The 15,261-nt window shown below is 51.9% G+C and overlaps 7 protein-coding genes across 7 annotated transcripts; 4 read left to right on the forward strand and 3 right to left on the reverse strand.

Moving 5' to 3' along the window:
* Nucleotides 1–158: 158 nt before the first annotated feature.
* Nucleotides 159–1,221, forward strand: BDV14DRAFT_191864 (amidohydrolase family protein; the record flags this gene model as incomplete). The annotated part of the gene is made up of 2 exons (XM_073771551.1): nucleotides 159–272; nucleotides 325–1,221. The coding sequence occupies 2 exons, from the start codon at nucleotides 159–161 to the stop codon at nucleotides 1,219–1,221; spliced, it is 1,011 nt and encodes a 336-aa protein (XP_073625016.1).
* A 254-nt stretch (nucleotides 1,222–1,475) lies between these two features.
* BDV14DRAFT_112407 (hydroxymethylglutaryl-coenzyme A reductase-domain-containing protein) lies at nucleotides 1,476–4,658 on the forward strand. The gene is made up of 2 exons (XM_073765711.1): nucleotides 1,476–4,256; nucleotides 4,308–4,658. The coding sequence occupies exons 1-2, from the start codon at nucleotides 1,486–1,488 to the stop codon at nucleotides 4,570–4,572; spliced, it is 3,036 nt and encodes a 1,011-aa protein (XP_073625017.1). The 5' UTR covers nucleotides 1,476–1,485; the 3' UTR covers nucleotides 4,573–4,658.
* A 382-nt stretch (nucleotides 4,659–5,040) lies between these two features.
* BDV14DRAFT_210774 (sugar porter family MFS transporter) lies at nucleotides 5,041–6,897 on the reverse strand (the record flags this gene model as incomplete). The annotated part of the gene is made up of 2 exons (XM_073775966.1): nucleotides 5,041–6,197; nucleotides 6,243–6,897. 2 exons carry the CDS (start codon nucleotides 6,895–6,897, stop codon nucleotides 5,041–5,043), a joined length of 1,812 nt encoding a protein of 603 aa, XP_073625018.1.
* Nucleotides 6,898–8,164: 1,267 nt separating this feature from the next.
* Nucleotides 8,165–10,384, reverse strand: BDV14DRAFT_191867 (catalase/peroxidase; the record flags this gene model as incomplete). Its single annotated transcript, XM_073771552.1, has 1 exon — nucleotides 8,165–10,384. The coding sequence occupies one exon, from the start codon at nucleotides 10,382–10,384 to the stop codon at nucleotides 8,165–8,167; it is 2,220 nt and encodes a 739-aa protein (XP_073625019.1).
* Nucleotides 10,385–11,064: 680 nt separating this feature from the next.
* BDV14DRAFT_191868 (pyrroline-5-carboxylate reductase family protein) lies at nucleotides 11,065–11,969 on the forward strand (the record flags this gene model as incomplete). The annotated part of the gene is made up of 2 exons (XM_073771553.1): nucleotides 11,065–11,614; nucleotides 11,665–11,969. 2 exons carry the CDS (start codon nucleotides 11,065–11,067, stop codon nucleotides 11,967–11,969), a joined length of 855 nt encoding a protein of 284 aa, XP_073625020.1.
* A 596-nt stretch (nucleotides 11,970–12,565) lies between these two features.
* Nucleotides 12,566–13,439, reverse strand: BDV14DRAFT_179210 (uncharacterized protein). The gene is made up of 2 exons (XM_073769716.1): nucleotides 12,910–13,439; nucleotides 12,566–12,853 (listed from the first exon to the last, which is right to left on the reverse strand). The coding sequence occupies exons 1-2, from the start codon at nucleotides 13,312–13,314 to the stop codon at nucleotides 12,617–12,619; spliced, it is 642 nt and encodes a 213-aa protein (XP_073625021.1). The 5' UTR covers nucleotides 13,315–13,439; the 3' UTR covers nucleotides 12,566–12,616.
* A 707-nt stretch (nucleotides 13,440–14,146) lies between these two features.
* BDV14DRAFT_203212 (uncharacterized protein) lies at nucleotides 14,147–14,976 on the forward strand (the record flags this gene model as incomplete). The annotated part of the gene is made up of 2 exons (XM_073774235.1): nucleotides 14,147–14,576; nucleotides 14,636–14,976. 2 exons carry the CDS (start codon nucleotides 14,147–14,149, stop codon nucleotides 14,974–14,976), a joined length of 771 nt encoding a protein of 256 aa, XP_073625022.1.
* Nucleotides 14,977–15,261: the final 285 nt, after the last annotated feature.

A 15,261-nucleotide genomic window follows, 5' to 3' on the forward strand; every position in this document is an offset into this window, starting at 1 on the left:
CGATTGCGAGCATGACCTCTTGTACCACGGCAGTGCAGAGAAGTGTAACGTTATAAAAAAGCAATGGGTGACAACGTCATCCATCTTGAACCTCGACGCTTTTCCCCTCTTCTTCCTTCAAAGGATTCTCCAAATCCTGAGTCTGAACGCCAGCCACTATGGAGGGTCCGTATCCCAAGATCGACGTGCATGCGCACTATCTACCCAGCGTCTACCGGGACTACTACTTGAAGTATGGCCCTGAGGTTCCAGATGGAATGCCCGCATGGCCGGTAAGATTACCATCGGTACTTGACCTCTGGCTGCCACCTAAGAATAGTCTAGGAATGGAACGTCGACGCGCACCTTAGAATGAACGACGATCTGAACATTACCAAGTCGTACCTCTCGCTCTCTTCCCCCGGCGTTCACCTCGTGCCAGGCGATGACAAGCTAGCGTGCGAAATATCTCGACAGGTCAACATTGCTGGATCAAACATAAAGAAAGCCCATCCCGATCGCTTCGGGCTGTTTGTGACTCTTCCCTTGCCGGATGTCGAGTGCAGCCTCGAGGAACTGGCCTATGCATTTGACCATCTTGATGCAGATGGGGTGGGCCTGTTGACAAATACCGATGGTTACTATCTTGGGGATGCAAGGTATGAGCCTCTGTGGGCTGAGCTGGATCGACGACGTGCCGTTATTTTCGTCCATCCTACAACAGGCTGTATCCTGTCCTCGACAAGCGGAAATCCCAACAGTGTTCATACTCCTGCTGCCCCTTTGACTCAATACCCGAACCCAATTTTCGAGTTTTTCTTCGATACCACACGCGCCATCATCAATTTGTTCTACACTGGTACAATCGCTCGATATCCCAACATCAGATACATCGTCCCGCACGCCGGTGCCGCTCTACCACCGCTAATTGAGCGATTTGCAACGAGTAGATCGCTGGCACAGGTGGACGAGTCGGTTTCTCCCGACTTTGTCAAGGAGAGACTGCGTCAGCAGTTTTCGTTTGATCTGGCCGGATTCCCCTTCCCAGATCAGCTGCATGGACTCATGCGCTTTGTCGACAAAGATCAGATCCTTTACGGCAGTGACTATCCCTTTACCAATACTTCAGCTGCTCAGCGGCTTGCAGCTATAACGGAAGAGTATGTACCAGAGATCTTCACTACGGAGGAGGAGAGGCGCATGGTCTATTCGCAGAATGCCGAGAAATTGTTTCAGGGGTGAAGGATCTTGGCTGCCTGGGTAGTATAGTCCACGAAGGGAAGGCCAATGGGTCTTTTAGCAGTGATAATGCTTGGTATATTAATTGGCGTGCACAGCCACCGCAGCAGCATTCGCGTAAGCCAATGGGCGCCCTATCTCGGGGTGATCCTGCCAGGAACTTGGATGCCTAGCCACCCCAGATTCGGACATTTCAACGTACAAATGCAGCTTGCTGGTCCAGTATGAAACTTCCTGTGAACATTCGATTTAAAACTCTCTTTTGTAATGACTACCACAAGCCCCCAACACACAGCGTCACCATGGGCGACTAGACGTGCCCTGTCCGTACCTCGGACACTATCCCGTCTGGCATCTGCTCGTCCAATCCATACTATTGTCCTAATCTCGCTCCTCGTGAGCTCAGCGTACGTCTCATTGCTTGAGACCTCGCTCCTGGGCTCTTTAAAGCTTTCTGTTGGTGTCCAGCCTCAACAATTCTACACTGGTCCAGACACTTCGTGGCAATGGCATCGCAAGCACTCTGATACCGTTGTCGACGAGACCATAGACAATCGCGCAATTGTCACCCTTCAGTTTGACCACTCAACCTCAGAAGAACTACTTACCATTCCCCTTCCCGAGCACCTCGATGTCAAGTCCTTGCCCTCAAATGCAGACTACCTCGATACGTCTACCCGTGGACATTCTCTCCTTTTCTCGGTTGCCGCGAGTAATGTCGATGAGTTCGTTCGCTTCCTAGACGAAACACCAGTCAAATCTACCGACGATGAATGCGTTATAATCACGCGTCAGCAACGGCCGGGTCGAGGCATGATCGGTTTCGTGCAAGACAAATGGACAGAACTGGTCTACCTGTTCAATCATGCCTCTCCGCTAGACATTGCCATCATGGCCACAGCTTACATCGCAATGCACCTGACATTTGCCTCGTTGTTTGTCAGTATGTACCAGCTCGGTTCTCGGTTCTGGCTATTCGCTGGAGTTCTACTCTCCTCGACCTTTGCCTTTGTCCTCGCCCTCTTCACCACCATTAAACTTGGGGTCCCAATCAACCTTGCGCTGCTGTCGGAAGGACTCCCTTTCCTGGTAGTGACAATTGGCTTTGACAATCCTATCAAGCTTACGCAGGCTGTCCTAAGACATGCTGCACAGCCATCGGTAACCGACGACAGCAAGACAGCGCTCAGCATGCCTGCTGCAATCGAGTCGGCGATCAAGCAGGATGGATTCAGCATTATTCGACAGTACGCCATCGAGATTTCTGCGCTGCTTGCTGGCTCCTTCATAGTTCTGGATTTCTCGCTCCGTCAATTCTGCTTTCTTGCCGCTTGGATTCTCTTTTTCGACTGCATTCTACTCTTCTCGTTCTATGCGGGTATCCTATGCATCAAGCTAGAGATCTTACGCCTCAAGAACAATGGCAAGCAATCTATCCCGACCGGTCGCAAAGGCTCATGCTTGGAGATGCTGGGTCAACAGATGACCCGTTCGCATCTCCGGAAGTTCAAGCTAGGTATGATCGCTGCGTTTGTTGTGGTCAATATCTGCAATATGTCTCTGATCCCCTTACGAGCCACAACGGGACAACCAAACCTATCGAAACGTCACATTCTACCAGGCTTGTCCGGACTATCAGCCATCCTGAACGAGGCCATGTACAGGAATGAGAGAACGATCGTCACCATTTACCCACCGATCACTTTTGAACTTCAGAGCCCTTCATTTGACGGTGACAGTGGCCTCCCTGCATATGCGGGCAGCAGTCTCTTGAACAGCTTCGACGATCCAGTCCTATTCAAGTGTGTTATTGCTGCACTTATCATCAGTGTCACGCTAAACGGGCAACTTTTCTCTGCTGCACGCAACCGACATGTTCCCAGCCACAAAAATGAGCCCCAGAGCGCTATCTCAAGTCCGATACAATCAGGCCAACAAGCGTTTACTCCTCGACCTGCCCCGACGTCGGCAATAAAAACCATTGCTACTGTATCGAGCGTGAAGAGGTCCTCCGCTGCATGCTTGGAAATGCTCCGACAGGGCCACGCTCCTGATCTCACCGACGAGGAAGTCATCGACCTTTCACTTACCGGAAAGCTCCCCCTTCACGCTCTCGAGAAGAACCTGAAAGACTTTACTCGAGCCGTTAGTGTTCGTCGCAGTATTATCTCCCGTACAGCAGCTACCTCAGATCTCACACACTCTCTCGACTCATCGAAGCTACCATACGAGCACTACGATTGGTCCCGTGTCTTCGGTGTCTGCTGTGAAAATGTCGTCGGGTATATGCCTGTCCCCGTTGGTCTCGCCGGTCCTCTTGTAATCGACGGCAATACGTACTTCCTCCCTATGGCGACGACAGAAGGTGTCCTTGTCGCGGGCGTCATGCGCGGGAGTAAAGCCATCAACGCTGGTGGGGGCGTAAAGACAGTTTTGACAGCAGACGGTATGACTCGCGGTCCTTGCGTCTCATTCGATGATCTGGACAGAACAGCAGAGGCCAAAGTCTGGCTGGACTCTGCACTTGGCCAGGAGGCAATGAAAAAAGCCTTCAACTCAACGACTCGCTACGGCCGCCTCGAATCAATGAAGACCACCATGGCCGGAACTAACCTCTACATCCGCTTCAAAGCAAGTACCGGCGACGCAATGGGGATGAATATGATCTCAAAGGGTGTCGATCATGCTTTGAACGTGATGAGAGCCCATGGCTTTGAGGATATGCACATCATCTCTTTGAGCGCAAACTACTGCAGCGACAAGAAGCCCGCTGCAATTAACTGGATTGACGGGCGCGGGAAGAGCATCATTGCGCAGGCACTCATTCCACCAGAGGTTGTAAAGAGTGTACTCAAGACAGATGTCGACGCCATGGTCGCCCTCAATACAGACAAGAATCTCATTGGGTCGGCCATGGCCGGTTCAATCGGAGGTTTCAATGCCCATGCCGCGAATACCGTTGCTGCGATGTACATTGCCACAGGCCAAGATCCAGCGCAGGTCGTTGAGAGCGCGAACTGTATAACGCTAATGAAAAAGTATTTCCTTTCCTCCTTCTTTCCTTCTGATCTTTACTAACAAGTATGTAGCGTCAACGGCTCGCTTCAGATCTCCGTCTCGATGCCTTCGATCGAAGTAGGCACAATAGGCGGCGGAACAACGCTCGGTCCTCAACGCGCAATGCTCGATATTCTGGGCGTCCGTGGTGCCAATGTAGAGAGTCCAGGCGAGAATGCGCGTCGTCTAGCGAGGATCGTTGCTGCAGGTGTCCTTGCCGCTGAGTTGTCGCTTTGTGCGGCGCTGGCTGCAGGACATCTTGTTAAGGCGCATATGCAGCATAATCGAGCTCAGTAGACTTTTGATTAATATGAGGTATAATTAGTGAGTGCATAATAGATTTTACCATACTATAGGTTCTAATGTAATGATTTTTTATCCGGGCTACAGTCCAACTTGGTCTCGCTATGTCCACCCGATATATAGTTGTGGGAAGTTCTACTCACCGCAAAGATGGTACAACAAAAAGCTACCAAATTGGGTCTCTACCTACTCAGATGCATACTGAGAATAACAATGCGTCGAAGAAAATCATCAATCAACCCTATATCCTCAGACACGTATGTAATGCTTGTATATGGTCGCTGGCAAGAAGGTTGGTGGTGGTCGCACCTTCCTTAGCAGCAAGGTCTTGGCGTGCGTTCAAACATTCATTTCGGGAAGGTGCAACCGCCGCTAGAGCGCACCAGGTTAGGCAGTCACGTGTTTCTCACTCGGCCGTCGGATATAGCATAAAACACAGAATCCAACTATGCACAAATCCAGTTATGCATCACCATTCCTCCCCCAATATCTGGCCAACTCAGCATCCAATTCAGCCCCTTCCAACCTCTTCATCTTCAGACTTTGCTTCACTGGCGAAACCCCCTGATCATTTGCACTCGCAAAAACAACATCCAACTCCTCGAGCGTCCTCCCTTTCGTCTCCGGAAAGAAAAACCACACGCATGGAATCAGCGCGGCATTAAACACCGCAAAGATAATATAAGTCTGATACCCCAGATTCTTGAATGCAGGCGGCGTAATCATCACAATTAGGAAGTTTGACATCCAGTTACTGCTTGTGGACAGTGCATTAGCTTGAATCCGGATTCGCAGGTTCGTGATTTCGGCCGGGTATAGCCATGTCATTCCTAGCCAGCCCAGTGCGAAAAAGGTGTTGAAGACGAAGAGGAAGACTGTTGCTGTTACGCCGTACTTTGTTGAGAGTTGCGGTGCGCCGTTTGGTAGTGTTTGACCTGTTGAAACTGTTCCCGCGAGGATTGCCATTGAGGCCATCATGCCAAAGGCGCCGAGGAGCATGAGTTTTCGGCGGCCGGTGCGTTCGATTAGTGGTAATGCGACCAGAGAAGCAAGAAAGTACTCTGTTCCGTTGCATGCTGCAAGTAGACGAGACATATCAGGAGCAAAGCCCAGAGAATTTTCAAACAGGAACGTCGCGTAGTAAGTTATAAGATTGATCCCGCAGATTTGTTGAAAGAATTGCGCTACGACGGCGAGGAGAGTACGACGGAAGTTCTGCGATGGTCCATTGGTGAGAAGCTCGCGGTATCGGAATGGACCGCCTTTGCTTTGTGCTGCGAGGGCGTCGTTGATGTTCGCTAGCTCCTGCTCGACTTCGGGATCATCTTCGGCTTTTCCGACTAGTCGCGCTGTTACATCGCGGGCTTCAGTGTGTCGGCCTTGCATGATGAGCCAACGGGGGGAATCAGGGAGGTACAGAAGACCAATCATGACTATAATGGTGAAGAAGGATTGGAACATGAGCGGGAAGCGCCATCGGACGGAGCCCGTGAGAAAGTAGAAGCCGTAGTCGACCCAGTAGGCGATCATGATGCCTGCGGAGATGAGGGCTCCAGAGAGCATAATGAGGACACCGCGTTGATGTGGGCGAGCACATTCACTTTGCCAGGTGGGGATAGCTGCTTAATTAGTATATGCTCTGGGTTAGAGATAGAGAAGCATACTGGAGGTGACCATCCCATTCCCAATCCCACCAACAACCCTCCCAGCGACAAAAAGACCGTACTCAAAACACGCAGCCTGCATGATCGTACCGATAATCATAATCAACGACCCCCAGAACGTAGAGGACTTTCGTCCCCACCGTTCACCATAGACAAGAATAACGAGCGACCCCAAAAAACACCCAATCTGATAGATTGCAACCCCAGCAGCCTGCGTATTAGCAGTGCCCTTGCAATTATCTGGATGCGGCATTCGTCCCTCAGGCGTCTCAATCCAGCACAACGGATTAAAATCATCCCGTGGGGTCATGAGCGAAAGCTGTTTCTGGAAGTCGTCGAGTGTAAGGAGAGCACTAAGCACTCCCTGGTCATACCCGAACATCAGGAAGCCACAGCTAGCAATAAACCCGATAGAAAAGTTTAGCGTCTGGCCAGAAAGTCGGGACCCCCGCATTTTCCACTCGGGGAGGTCGCCCATCCAGCTGAAATAGCGGCCTATACCTCCTGTCGCGCGGGTCTTTTCGCGATCATGGCGGATGCGTTCGGTTTTATTAGATACCTCAGGAGCCTCATGGTGGGTAGGTGGTTCAGAGAATCCGGACTCGCGCTTCGATGACTTCGCAAAGAGAGAAGGAGAGTTATCTGGTTCAGCCATCTTAGATCTCACGCTCACAAGGGTACTATAGGCGTCTGCCTAGTAGACCGATCGATCCTGTAGGCCACGCACCCCTTTTATACATCCCAATCCCTTCCAAGATTCCATCTCGCCTTCCATGGCATACTTCATGACCATGGCACTGTCCTTCGATGCGCGGTAGCATTGCATCTCGCGACTCTCGGCACTCACTTGGCGACGACGGGATGCCCACATGCAGTAATCCCAGGGTAGGCTAAGTCTCGGCGCGCAAACCATTGATCGTGGCGGCTTCTCGGCGTGGAGATCGGGCGCGGCCGATGTCATGAGCCCTAGAGATTTAAGCGCTGATGTTACGGCTTTTTCTGCTGATGCGAACCGAAGTGCCGGGATGGTTGCTGTAGGGCTGATCGGTAGCCATGTCGAGGTATGAGACTCCGAAATACTACTATCGTGTCTTGCCAGTAGTCTCTCAAAGTATCCAGTGATGAGGCATGATAGTTACGCTCGTGAACCGGAAACCCACCCCGACGCAAGTGAGTCGCCTCTGCCAACAACATGGCGATCCACATAGCCTTAGCCTTACGTAGACCAAGATCGACGCGTTTATGTAAGGGGTCTTGAAATCGCACAACGTAGAGTTCCAACACACGCCCGATCGGTTGCCCGGCTGCGCTTGTCATCGTTGGGCATGACTGCTTGGGTGTAGATGCAATGTCGTGTAGGGTTCGAGGTTGTAGTGTCTTTGCTCAACAGCAACCCAGATGTTGCGCTCGTTACACAGCGTCGCAAACACGTTTGTGATAGGTAGTATGATCCGCGCGCAATCATGGCAACCTGGAGGATTCCAAACTGGGGCATCACGAATAGTCTTTTTTGAGGTTGTGGCCTGGGCTGAAAAACATCACTGGTCACGGAGGAGCAGACGATGTGCTGAAGGATGAGCAATTCCAGTGACGTGCAGTCTGAAGGTCGTACCAGGCCAACGACTAAATGAGCTGTTAGCACTGGGATATGCGAGAAAAGTATCTATCTTCAAGGCTTACCAGCAGGCTTTCCTACAGCAAACCTACATAACCAGTATCTTTGGCTACGCGAATTACTGGTTTACGATGCGAGAAAAGAGATTGCATTGGACTAATTGTTCGACAAACTTTGACGTGATATCATTAAATCATACGTACATCATCAGAGAGTTGCTGAACTAATTGATGGGACCAGCGATTACGAGACAGCCCACTGCTGAATTTCAGAAAGCCAGTGTTGGGAGTGCAGTTAGACTCGCCTTTCAGAGCTGAGACTTGATCTTGTTCTGACGCCGAGCGAACTCCAGATCAAAGCGATCGAGGCTCATGATCTTCTCCCAGGCGAGCACAAAGTCGTTGGCGAACTTGGCCTCTCCGTCCGAGCTACCATACACCTCAGACAGAGCACGAAGCTCAGCGTGGGATCCGAAGACGAGATCGGCACGGGATGCCTTCCAGCGTGGTAGACCAGACTTGCGATCATTTCCGACAAAGATCTCGTTGCTCGAGTCGGTCGGCTTCCACTCAAGGCTCATATCAAGGAGGTTGACGAAGAAGTCATTCGTCAGTTGACCAGGGCGGTTGGTGAATACACCGAGCTGAGAGCGGTCGTAGTTGTTGTTCAAGACGCGAAGACCGCCAATGAGAACGGTTAGTTCAGGGGCAGACAAAGTAAGAAGATGCGCCTTATCGACGAGGAAGTCCTCCGTGCGAACACGAGAGGTACCCTTGCCGTAGTTGCGGAACCCATCGGCGATAGGCTGCAGGTTGTTGAAGGAGTCAATGTCCGTCTGCTCCTGCTTCGCGTCGGTGCGCCCGGGTGTGAAGTAAACCTCGACATCATGTCCTGCGTCACGAGCGGCCTTTTCGACCGCGGCGGACCCAGCAAGGACAATCAAATCAGCGAGAGAGATACGCTTATCGCCGGTCTGAGCATCGTTGAACTGTTTCTGGATACCCTTCAATGCCTCGATAGACTCGGTCAACCACGGCTGTTGGTTGATCCTCCAGCTGCGCTGGGGCTCAAGGGTAATGCGTGCGCCGTTCGCACCGCCGCGCTTGTCGCTACCGCGGAAGGTAGAGGCTGACGCCCAAGCAGTGGAGATGAAGCTGGTGTGGTCAACGCCGCTGGCGAGAACGGCTTTCTTGAGTGCGGCAATGTCATTGGCGTCCACAACCAGGTGGTCTATGATGGGAATTGGGTCCTGCCAGATGAGGACTTCCTTGGGGACTTCAGGTCCATGGTACAGGACACGCGGACCGACATCACGGTGGGTCAGCTTGAACCAGGCGCGGGCAAACGCGTCAGCGAATTGGTCGGGGTTCTCATAAAAGCGACGGGATATCTTCTCATACTCGGGATCATAGCGGAGAGAGAGATCAGTAGTCAACATTCTCGGCGGGTGCTTGACGTTGGGGTCGAAAGCATCGGGGATGATGTTTTCGGCACCCTTGGCAACGTATTGGTTCGCACCGGCGGGGCTCTTGGTCAGTTCCCAGTCGTACTTGAAGAGGTAGTCGAAGAACTGGTTGCTCCACTGGGTTGGGGTCTTGGTCCAGATAACCTCGAGGCCGCTGGTGATGGCATGACGACCGGTGCCAGTTTCGAAGCCGCTCTTCCAGCCAAGGCCTTGTAGCTCGATACCAGCGCCGTGAGGCTCTTTACCGACGTTGGTAGCAGGACCGGCGCCGTGAGTCTTACCGAACGTGTGGCCACCTGCGATGAGGGCGACGGTCTCTTCGTCGTTCATGGCCATGCGGCCAAAGGTGATGCGGATGTCGTTGGCGGCAGCAATGGGGTCGGCACTGCCATTGGGGCCTTCAGGGTTGACATAGATAAGACCCATGTGTGCGGCAGCGAGAGGGTCATCGAGCTCGCCATTGAGGTAACGGACATCATTGCCCAACCATTCCTTCTCACCTCCCCAGAAGACCGACTCGTCTGCCTCCCAGGTATCATTACGGCCACCGGCGAAGCCGAATGTCTTGAAGCCCATGGACTCGAGAGCAACATTGCCGGTCAAGATGAGTAGGTCAGCCCACGAGATCTTGCTTCCGTACTTTTGCTTGATAGGCCAGAGCAGACGACGAGCCTTGTCGAGACTGACGTTATCCGGCCAACTGTTGAGCGGAGCAAAGCGTTGCTGGCCCTGACCGCCACCACCGCGACCATCAAAGACCCGATAGGTACCAGCGCTGTGCCAGGCCATACGGATAAATAGACCGCCGTAGTGGCCAAAGTCGGCGGGCCACCAGTCTTGGGAATCGGTCATGAGGGCTTCCAGATCGCGCTTGAGGCCAAAGTAATCGAGGCTGTTGAAGGCAACGGCATAGTCAAAGTCTCTATCGTAGGGATTAGAGACTGAAGTGTGTTGTCGGAGGATATTGAGCTTGAGGTCGTCGGGCCACCAGTCTGTGTTGCGCTGGCCGCCACCGCCGATGTTGGCGTTCTGGCGGTTATGGACGGGGCATTCGCCTGCCATGGTGAAGTCGCTAATCGAGAAGGTAATCCAATTGATGGGATGGGTTGTTGAAGAAAGATGGTGATGGAGTAAGTCAAGTTCAAGGGGAGATGTTGGAGGAGAGATGAAAAGAAGAGAAGGAGAGAAGAAAACAAGAGAAGGGAAGGAAAAGGGAAGTGTTACAACGGCAAACCCCGCATTCGATACTCAACTGCCCCCGCAACCTAGCCAGAGTTGAACAATTCCTAGCACATGTGGCGAATTATCTGATAGTTGACTGGGTGTTAGTCTGATATACCCCGGATTGTCAGTGGAGAAGTCGTTAAGGATCACCAACCAATGCCTTTTGTGGAGATGTCATCTTCGGTCTCCGTGAGGGGTACGGGATGTGGCCTGACTGACAAATAAGCCAGGGCCAGACTATCTGCTTGGCAGAGACTCATGGATTTGATGACACTTCTTGTGAAGTTGTCAATCGTATCTACTCTGCTTAGTTCCTGTGATGTATAGCAGTGGAGAACAACTCCGATGCTCCGACATGCAGACGGTGGATCCTACCATTGACACCTGAGCTATCAGGCATAATATGTCAGGCACATTCCTTACGGTCATGTGACTCACCCCACCATGACTCCAACATCCAACATTTCGTGCCCCGCGCAATCAAACAACTTCGTTCACTCAACATTGCACAATTCATCATGCCTTCCCTACAAGATAGCAAGCTCGCTTTCATTGGCGGCGGCAACATGGCCTCCGCCATCATTGGCGGTCTGCTCAACCAAGGCATCCCCAAGCAGAACATCACCGTCTCCGAGCCCTGGGACGTCAACCGCAACAAGATCGCCGATCTCGGAGTAAAGACCACAACATCCAACGTCGAAGCTGGTGGTGAAGCCGATCTTGTGGTTATTGCGGTCAAGCCTCAGGTAACCAAGGCCGTCTGCGAAGAGCTGGCCAATGCGTGGGGAAATAGGTCCAACCTGCCCGTTGTCGTCAGCATTGCGGCCGGTATCACCCTGCAATCTCTGCAGCAATGGTTGAAGACGGAGGACGGACGGACTGCCCATCTTGTTCGCGTTATGCCCAACACTCCGGCCCTTGCTGGTGAGGGTGCATCTGGTCTGTTTGCCAGTCAGGATGTCACTTCGGAGGAGAAGGAACTCGTCGGTGCTCTTCTGCAGAGTGTTAGCAAGGCTACCGAGTGGGTAGACAAGGAGGAGCTCATTGACGTCGTTACCGGTCTTTCGGGTAGGTTCACTCAACCCAGCTCCACAATTACAGGGAAACTAATAGTCCAGGCTCCGGTCCTGCATACTTCTTCGCTATGGTCGAGCACCTGATCGCCAGTGCCACAGCTCTCGGCCTCCCAGCCGAGCAAGCCACCCGCCTCGCGGCTCAAACCTGTCTCGGTGCGGGTAAGATGCTTACCACCTCGTCCGACAGCCCTACGCAGCTGCGGAAGAACGTCACCAGTCCCAATGGAACAACGCACGCCGCATTGGAGACGTTTAAGTCGCTGGACTTTGAGAAAATTGTGGATCAGGCGGTTAAGGCGGCAACATCTCGTGCGGCTGAGCTTGGCAATACGCTGGGGAAGAACTAGATTTTCTGTAATATAAATGAAAATATCTTTTACATTCATCGGACTATCGGAGAAAGCGGGAAATCCGGGGTCTGGCATCGTCTTGGAGACTTCGGCGGGTTTATTCCCGCCGAATCCCAGGGCCCAGCCGCACCTTTTGTCTTTACTACAGAGTCCTGTTACGGGTCGCGCCTTCCGTAGCTGAGTTTGCACGCGAGAAAACACGGAAGTTGCGACCTTGGCCTTATTGACTGGACCCGAACCTGCGTACCTACTCAATTCAGAACCGGTGGCAAACAACAAGGTACCTTCCACTTCTAAACGCGCTGCTATTGTACATCTTTAGAGAACTAACCTCACAACATCATTTTAACCCACCACCACCTCCTACCTCCTTGACCCCTTTGCCTTTCACGAAACGTTTCAATCTACAGCCTAACATCCTCAACACCCGCAACATACCGCACACTCGCCTGCATAATCCTCATAACAATCTCAATCTCCCCCTCATCCCGCGGCGCATAAACGAAAAGATATTCCTCGGGAATAATCGCCAACCGCCCAAAGGTGATGTTCTTGAAGATAGTGGACCCAGCGAAGGGGAAGCGCTGGGCCCAGCCTAATTCAATGACCTTTTTGCCTAGAGATACAATATGAGCTTCTTTCCATTAGCGAGGTAGCTTTGAGGGTAACCTACAGTCGGCAGGAGAAAGCGTTACATGAGAACTGTAATCGTGCGTCCCATGAAGATGGCAAATCTCGCGCTTCATTTCCTTTGCGGCGGGTGTAAGCGGGAGATGCTTGCAGACAAGTGCGGCGTCAGTGTGTCGCTCGAGAGGCGACAGCTGGCGGTCAACAATATGTGAGTTGTTGTTGAGGAAGGCGTCGTAGGCAGTCCTGGCTTTCTGGACGACTTGTTAACAGAGCCTTTCTCTACATATGTTGCAGTGCGTATACGTACCTCTTTAACCTCCTCACTAGGCATCTGGTCAATTTGCCTCTGAGGCGGCGCCATTGCTCCCATCGTCGGACGCGCTCCTTTCCTCCTGGGTAGATCGACGAGATAGCTCACTTCGTCGCCCTTTTCAATCTTCTTCTCATACATTCTCGTTGCGAACATCTCGCGTCCGAAGGGACTGAAAAACAATCGCACGGTGAGCCAGCCGATAGGATTGTAAGGTGGACCGCCGCGGCCTAGCGCAAGATATGATTGATAGTCCCTGTAGGCAGCTGGAATAAGGGATGCGACAACGGTAGCTGGTAGGGCAGCTAGGATAAGACGCTGGGTAGAAGCCGGTAGAGACGAGAAACCAGAGCGTGAGAGAAGCTCTGTCGCCTTGTCGGTTATGGTGTTTAGATAGGACATGTTGATTCAGAGGTACGTAATACAAGGTATATTGTAAAAAAATCAAGGTAATCCAAGAAGTTGGAAGGGGAGCCGAAAAAGCAGATGTCAGACTGACATTTATAGCATGGAGAGTTCGGGCGGTGGCCTGATTTGGAGTACGCCGGAATAGTCCATCTCGGCGCGGAGTTTGATATACCGGTGTATATTACTCATGATAATGTGTTCCATTGCTCTGGAAAAGAGGTTATCAATTGCCGACACTACTCACCTCTCTACTGCTGTGGCCGTAGGTTGATTAGTTGTTGCAAAGCACATTACACATGACTCGGAGATATCCAAATCGGAGATAAGCAACCGGGGCGGGAATACGGAGGAGAGAGTATACTGTTTGGGGAGCAAGACGAATTTCCGCAGTAAGCTGAACCTGCGGAGCGGGATAAGCAAAGAATGTAATATCGCCCCGTGGCTAGGGCCGAGAGTCAGCAAAAAGAGTCAGCGCCTATCGCTCGAAATTACACTGCCCGTTCTCCCGGCACATCGGAACCGTCATGGCTGGCTGAGCCCTAAGCAATGCTACCCACCAGACCGAACCATGCCCTTGGCTCTGTGTGGAAGGTGACTGCGCTTCTACTAATGTACGTGATCACTTGATACGAAAGCGAATGATGGCTTGCTGAAGTGATGAACCCAGAGTCTGTGGTCGGAATACCCCGGCTACAGGGGAACCAACCACCCCAGTCCCTGAGCGGGGACAAGGATTAAAAAACGATGAAAATGCTGATATAAATATGCACATCTCAAATATGGAGTCCATCTAGTTTAGTCGGCGCTCAACTGTATAGCAACAGCAATGGCCAACACTCGCTTCCAAATCCACGAAATCTCTCCGCTCGACCCATCCTTCCCAGACCTCATCGCTGTCGAAATCCAGAGCTTCGAGAACCCTTTCCAGTCCATTTTCCGCTTTTTCTATCCAGTATTTGGCTCCGAGTCAGACAAGGAGAAGAAAATTGCACATCATAACCTTGTTGAACTGCAGCGAAAATGGGCGCTCGAAGATCCGGATAGTGTCTGGATGAAGGTTGTGGACACAGAAGACGAAGACAGGATCGTGGGTGGGTTGTTGATTAAGATCCATACAGCCAATCCATTCGACAAAAGCAAGCAAAAGGACGAAAGCGCAGTATGGTACCCACCGGGTTCTCAAAGGGATTACATCGACGCATGCCTATCCCTCTTCAACGCGCCGAGAGAGAAGTTCATGGCGAGGTCTCATTTGTGTAAGTATTTCCCTGATCCACTACGCCTTCACCTCGCTGCCAGATCCTGACAACATTAGACTCCTATATAGGTTTCGTCCACCCTGACTACCGCCGCCACGGTATAGCAGACCTCTTACTAGCCGAAGAAATCCGGCGCGCCGATGAGCTCGGGCTCGAAGCATACATGGAAGCCGTGACGGCGATGGGTGTTCCCATCTTCATGAGGCACCAATTTATCCCGTGGAGGAAAGTTGTTGTGCGTCCTGAGAACGAGAACCCCGATACTCAGTGGAAAGATATGGAAAGTAAGATGCAGCCCTTGAGGTTCTGGCCTATGTGGAGGCCGAAATATGGGAAGCTGGATGGGGCAAGGCCGCCATGGGAGGGTGAGAGGGGTGGGATGTTTAGCAAGCTGTAGGATGGTTTTTAAGATGTGTCTATAATAGGGCCCGAGCCTTTAGTAAAGTATGGAATGCAGTTTTCGCATTGAAGCTACTAAAAATTCCAATACTCTAGAAATTTATGTCAATGTGTAAAAGCGGAGGAAGAATGCTCTCCGTGGCGGACATCAGTAGGGAATCGCGAGTCATTGAACCTGCAGACTGATTTCAGTTTCCCAATCGGCATGCCCGTATGATTTAGACAATTATCTAGAGCAACAGGGCGCCAGTCAATGCATGGCCAGCTGAGTGTCAGCCAGCCA

The sequence above is a fragment of the Aspergillus stella-maris genome, assembly GCF_047715825.1.
Source record: "Aspergillus stella-maris strain CBS 113639 unplaced genomic scaffold BDV14scaffold_56, whole genome shotgun sequence".
Lineage (NCBI taxonomy): Eukaryota > Fungi > Ascomycota > Eurotiomycetes > Eurotiales > Aspergillaceae > Aspergillus > Aspergillus stella-maris.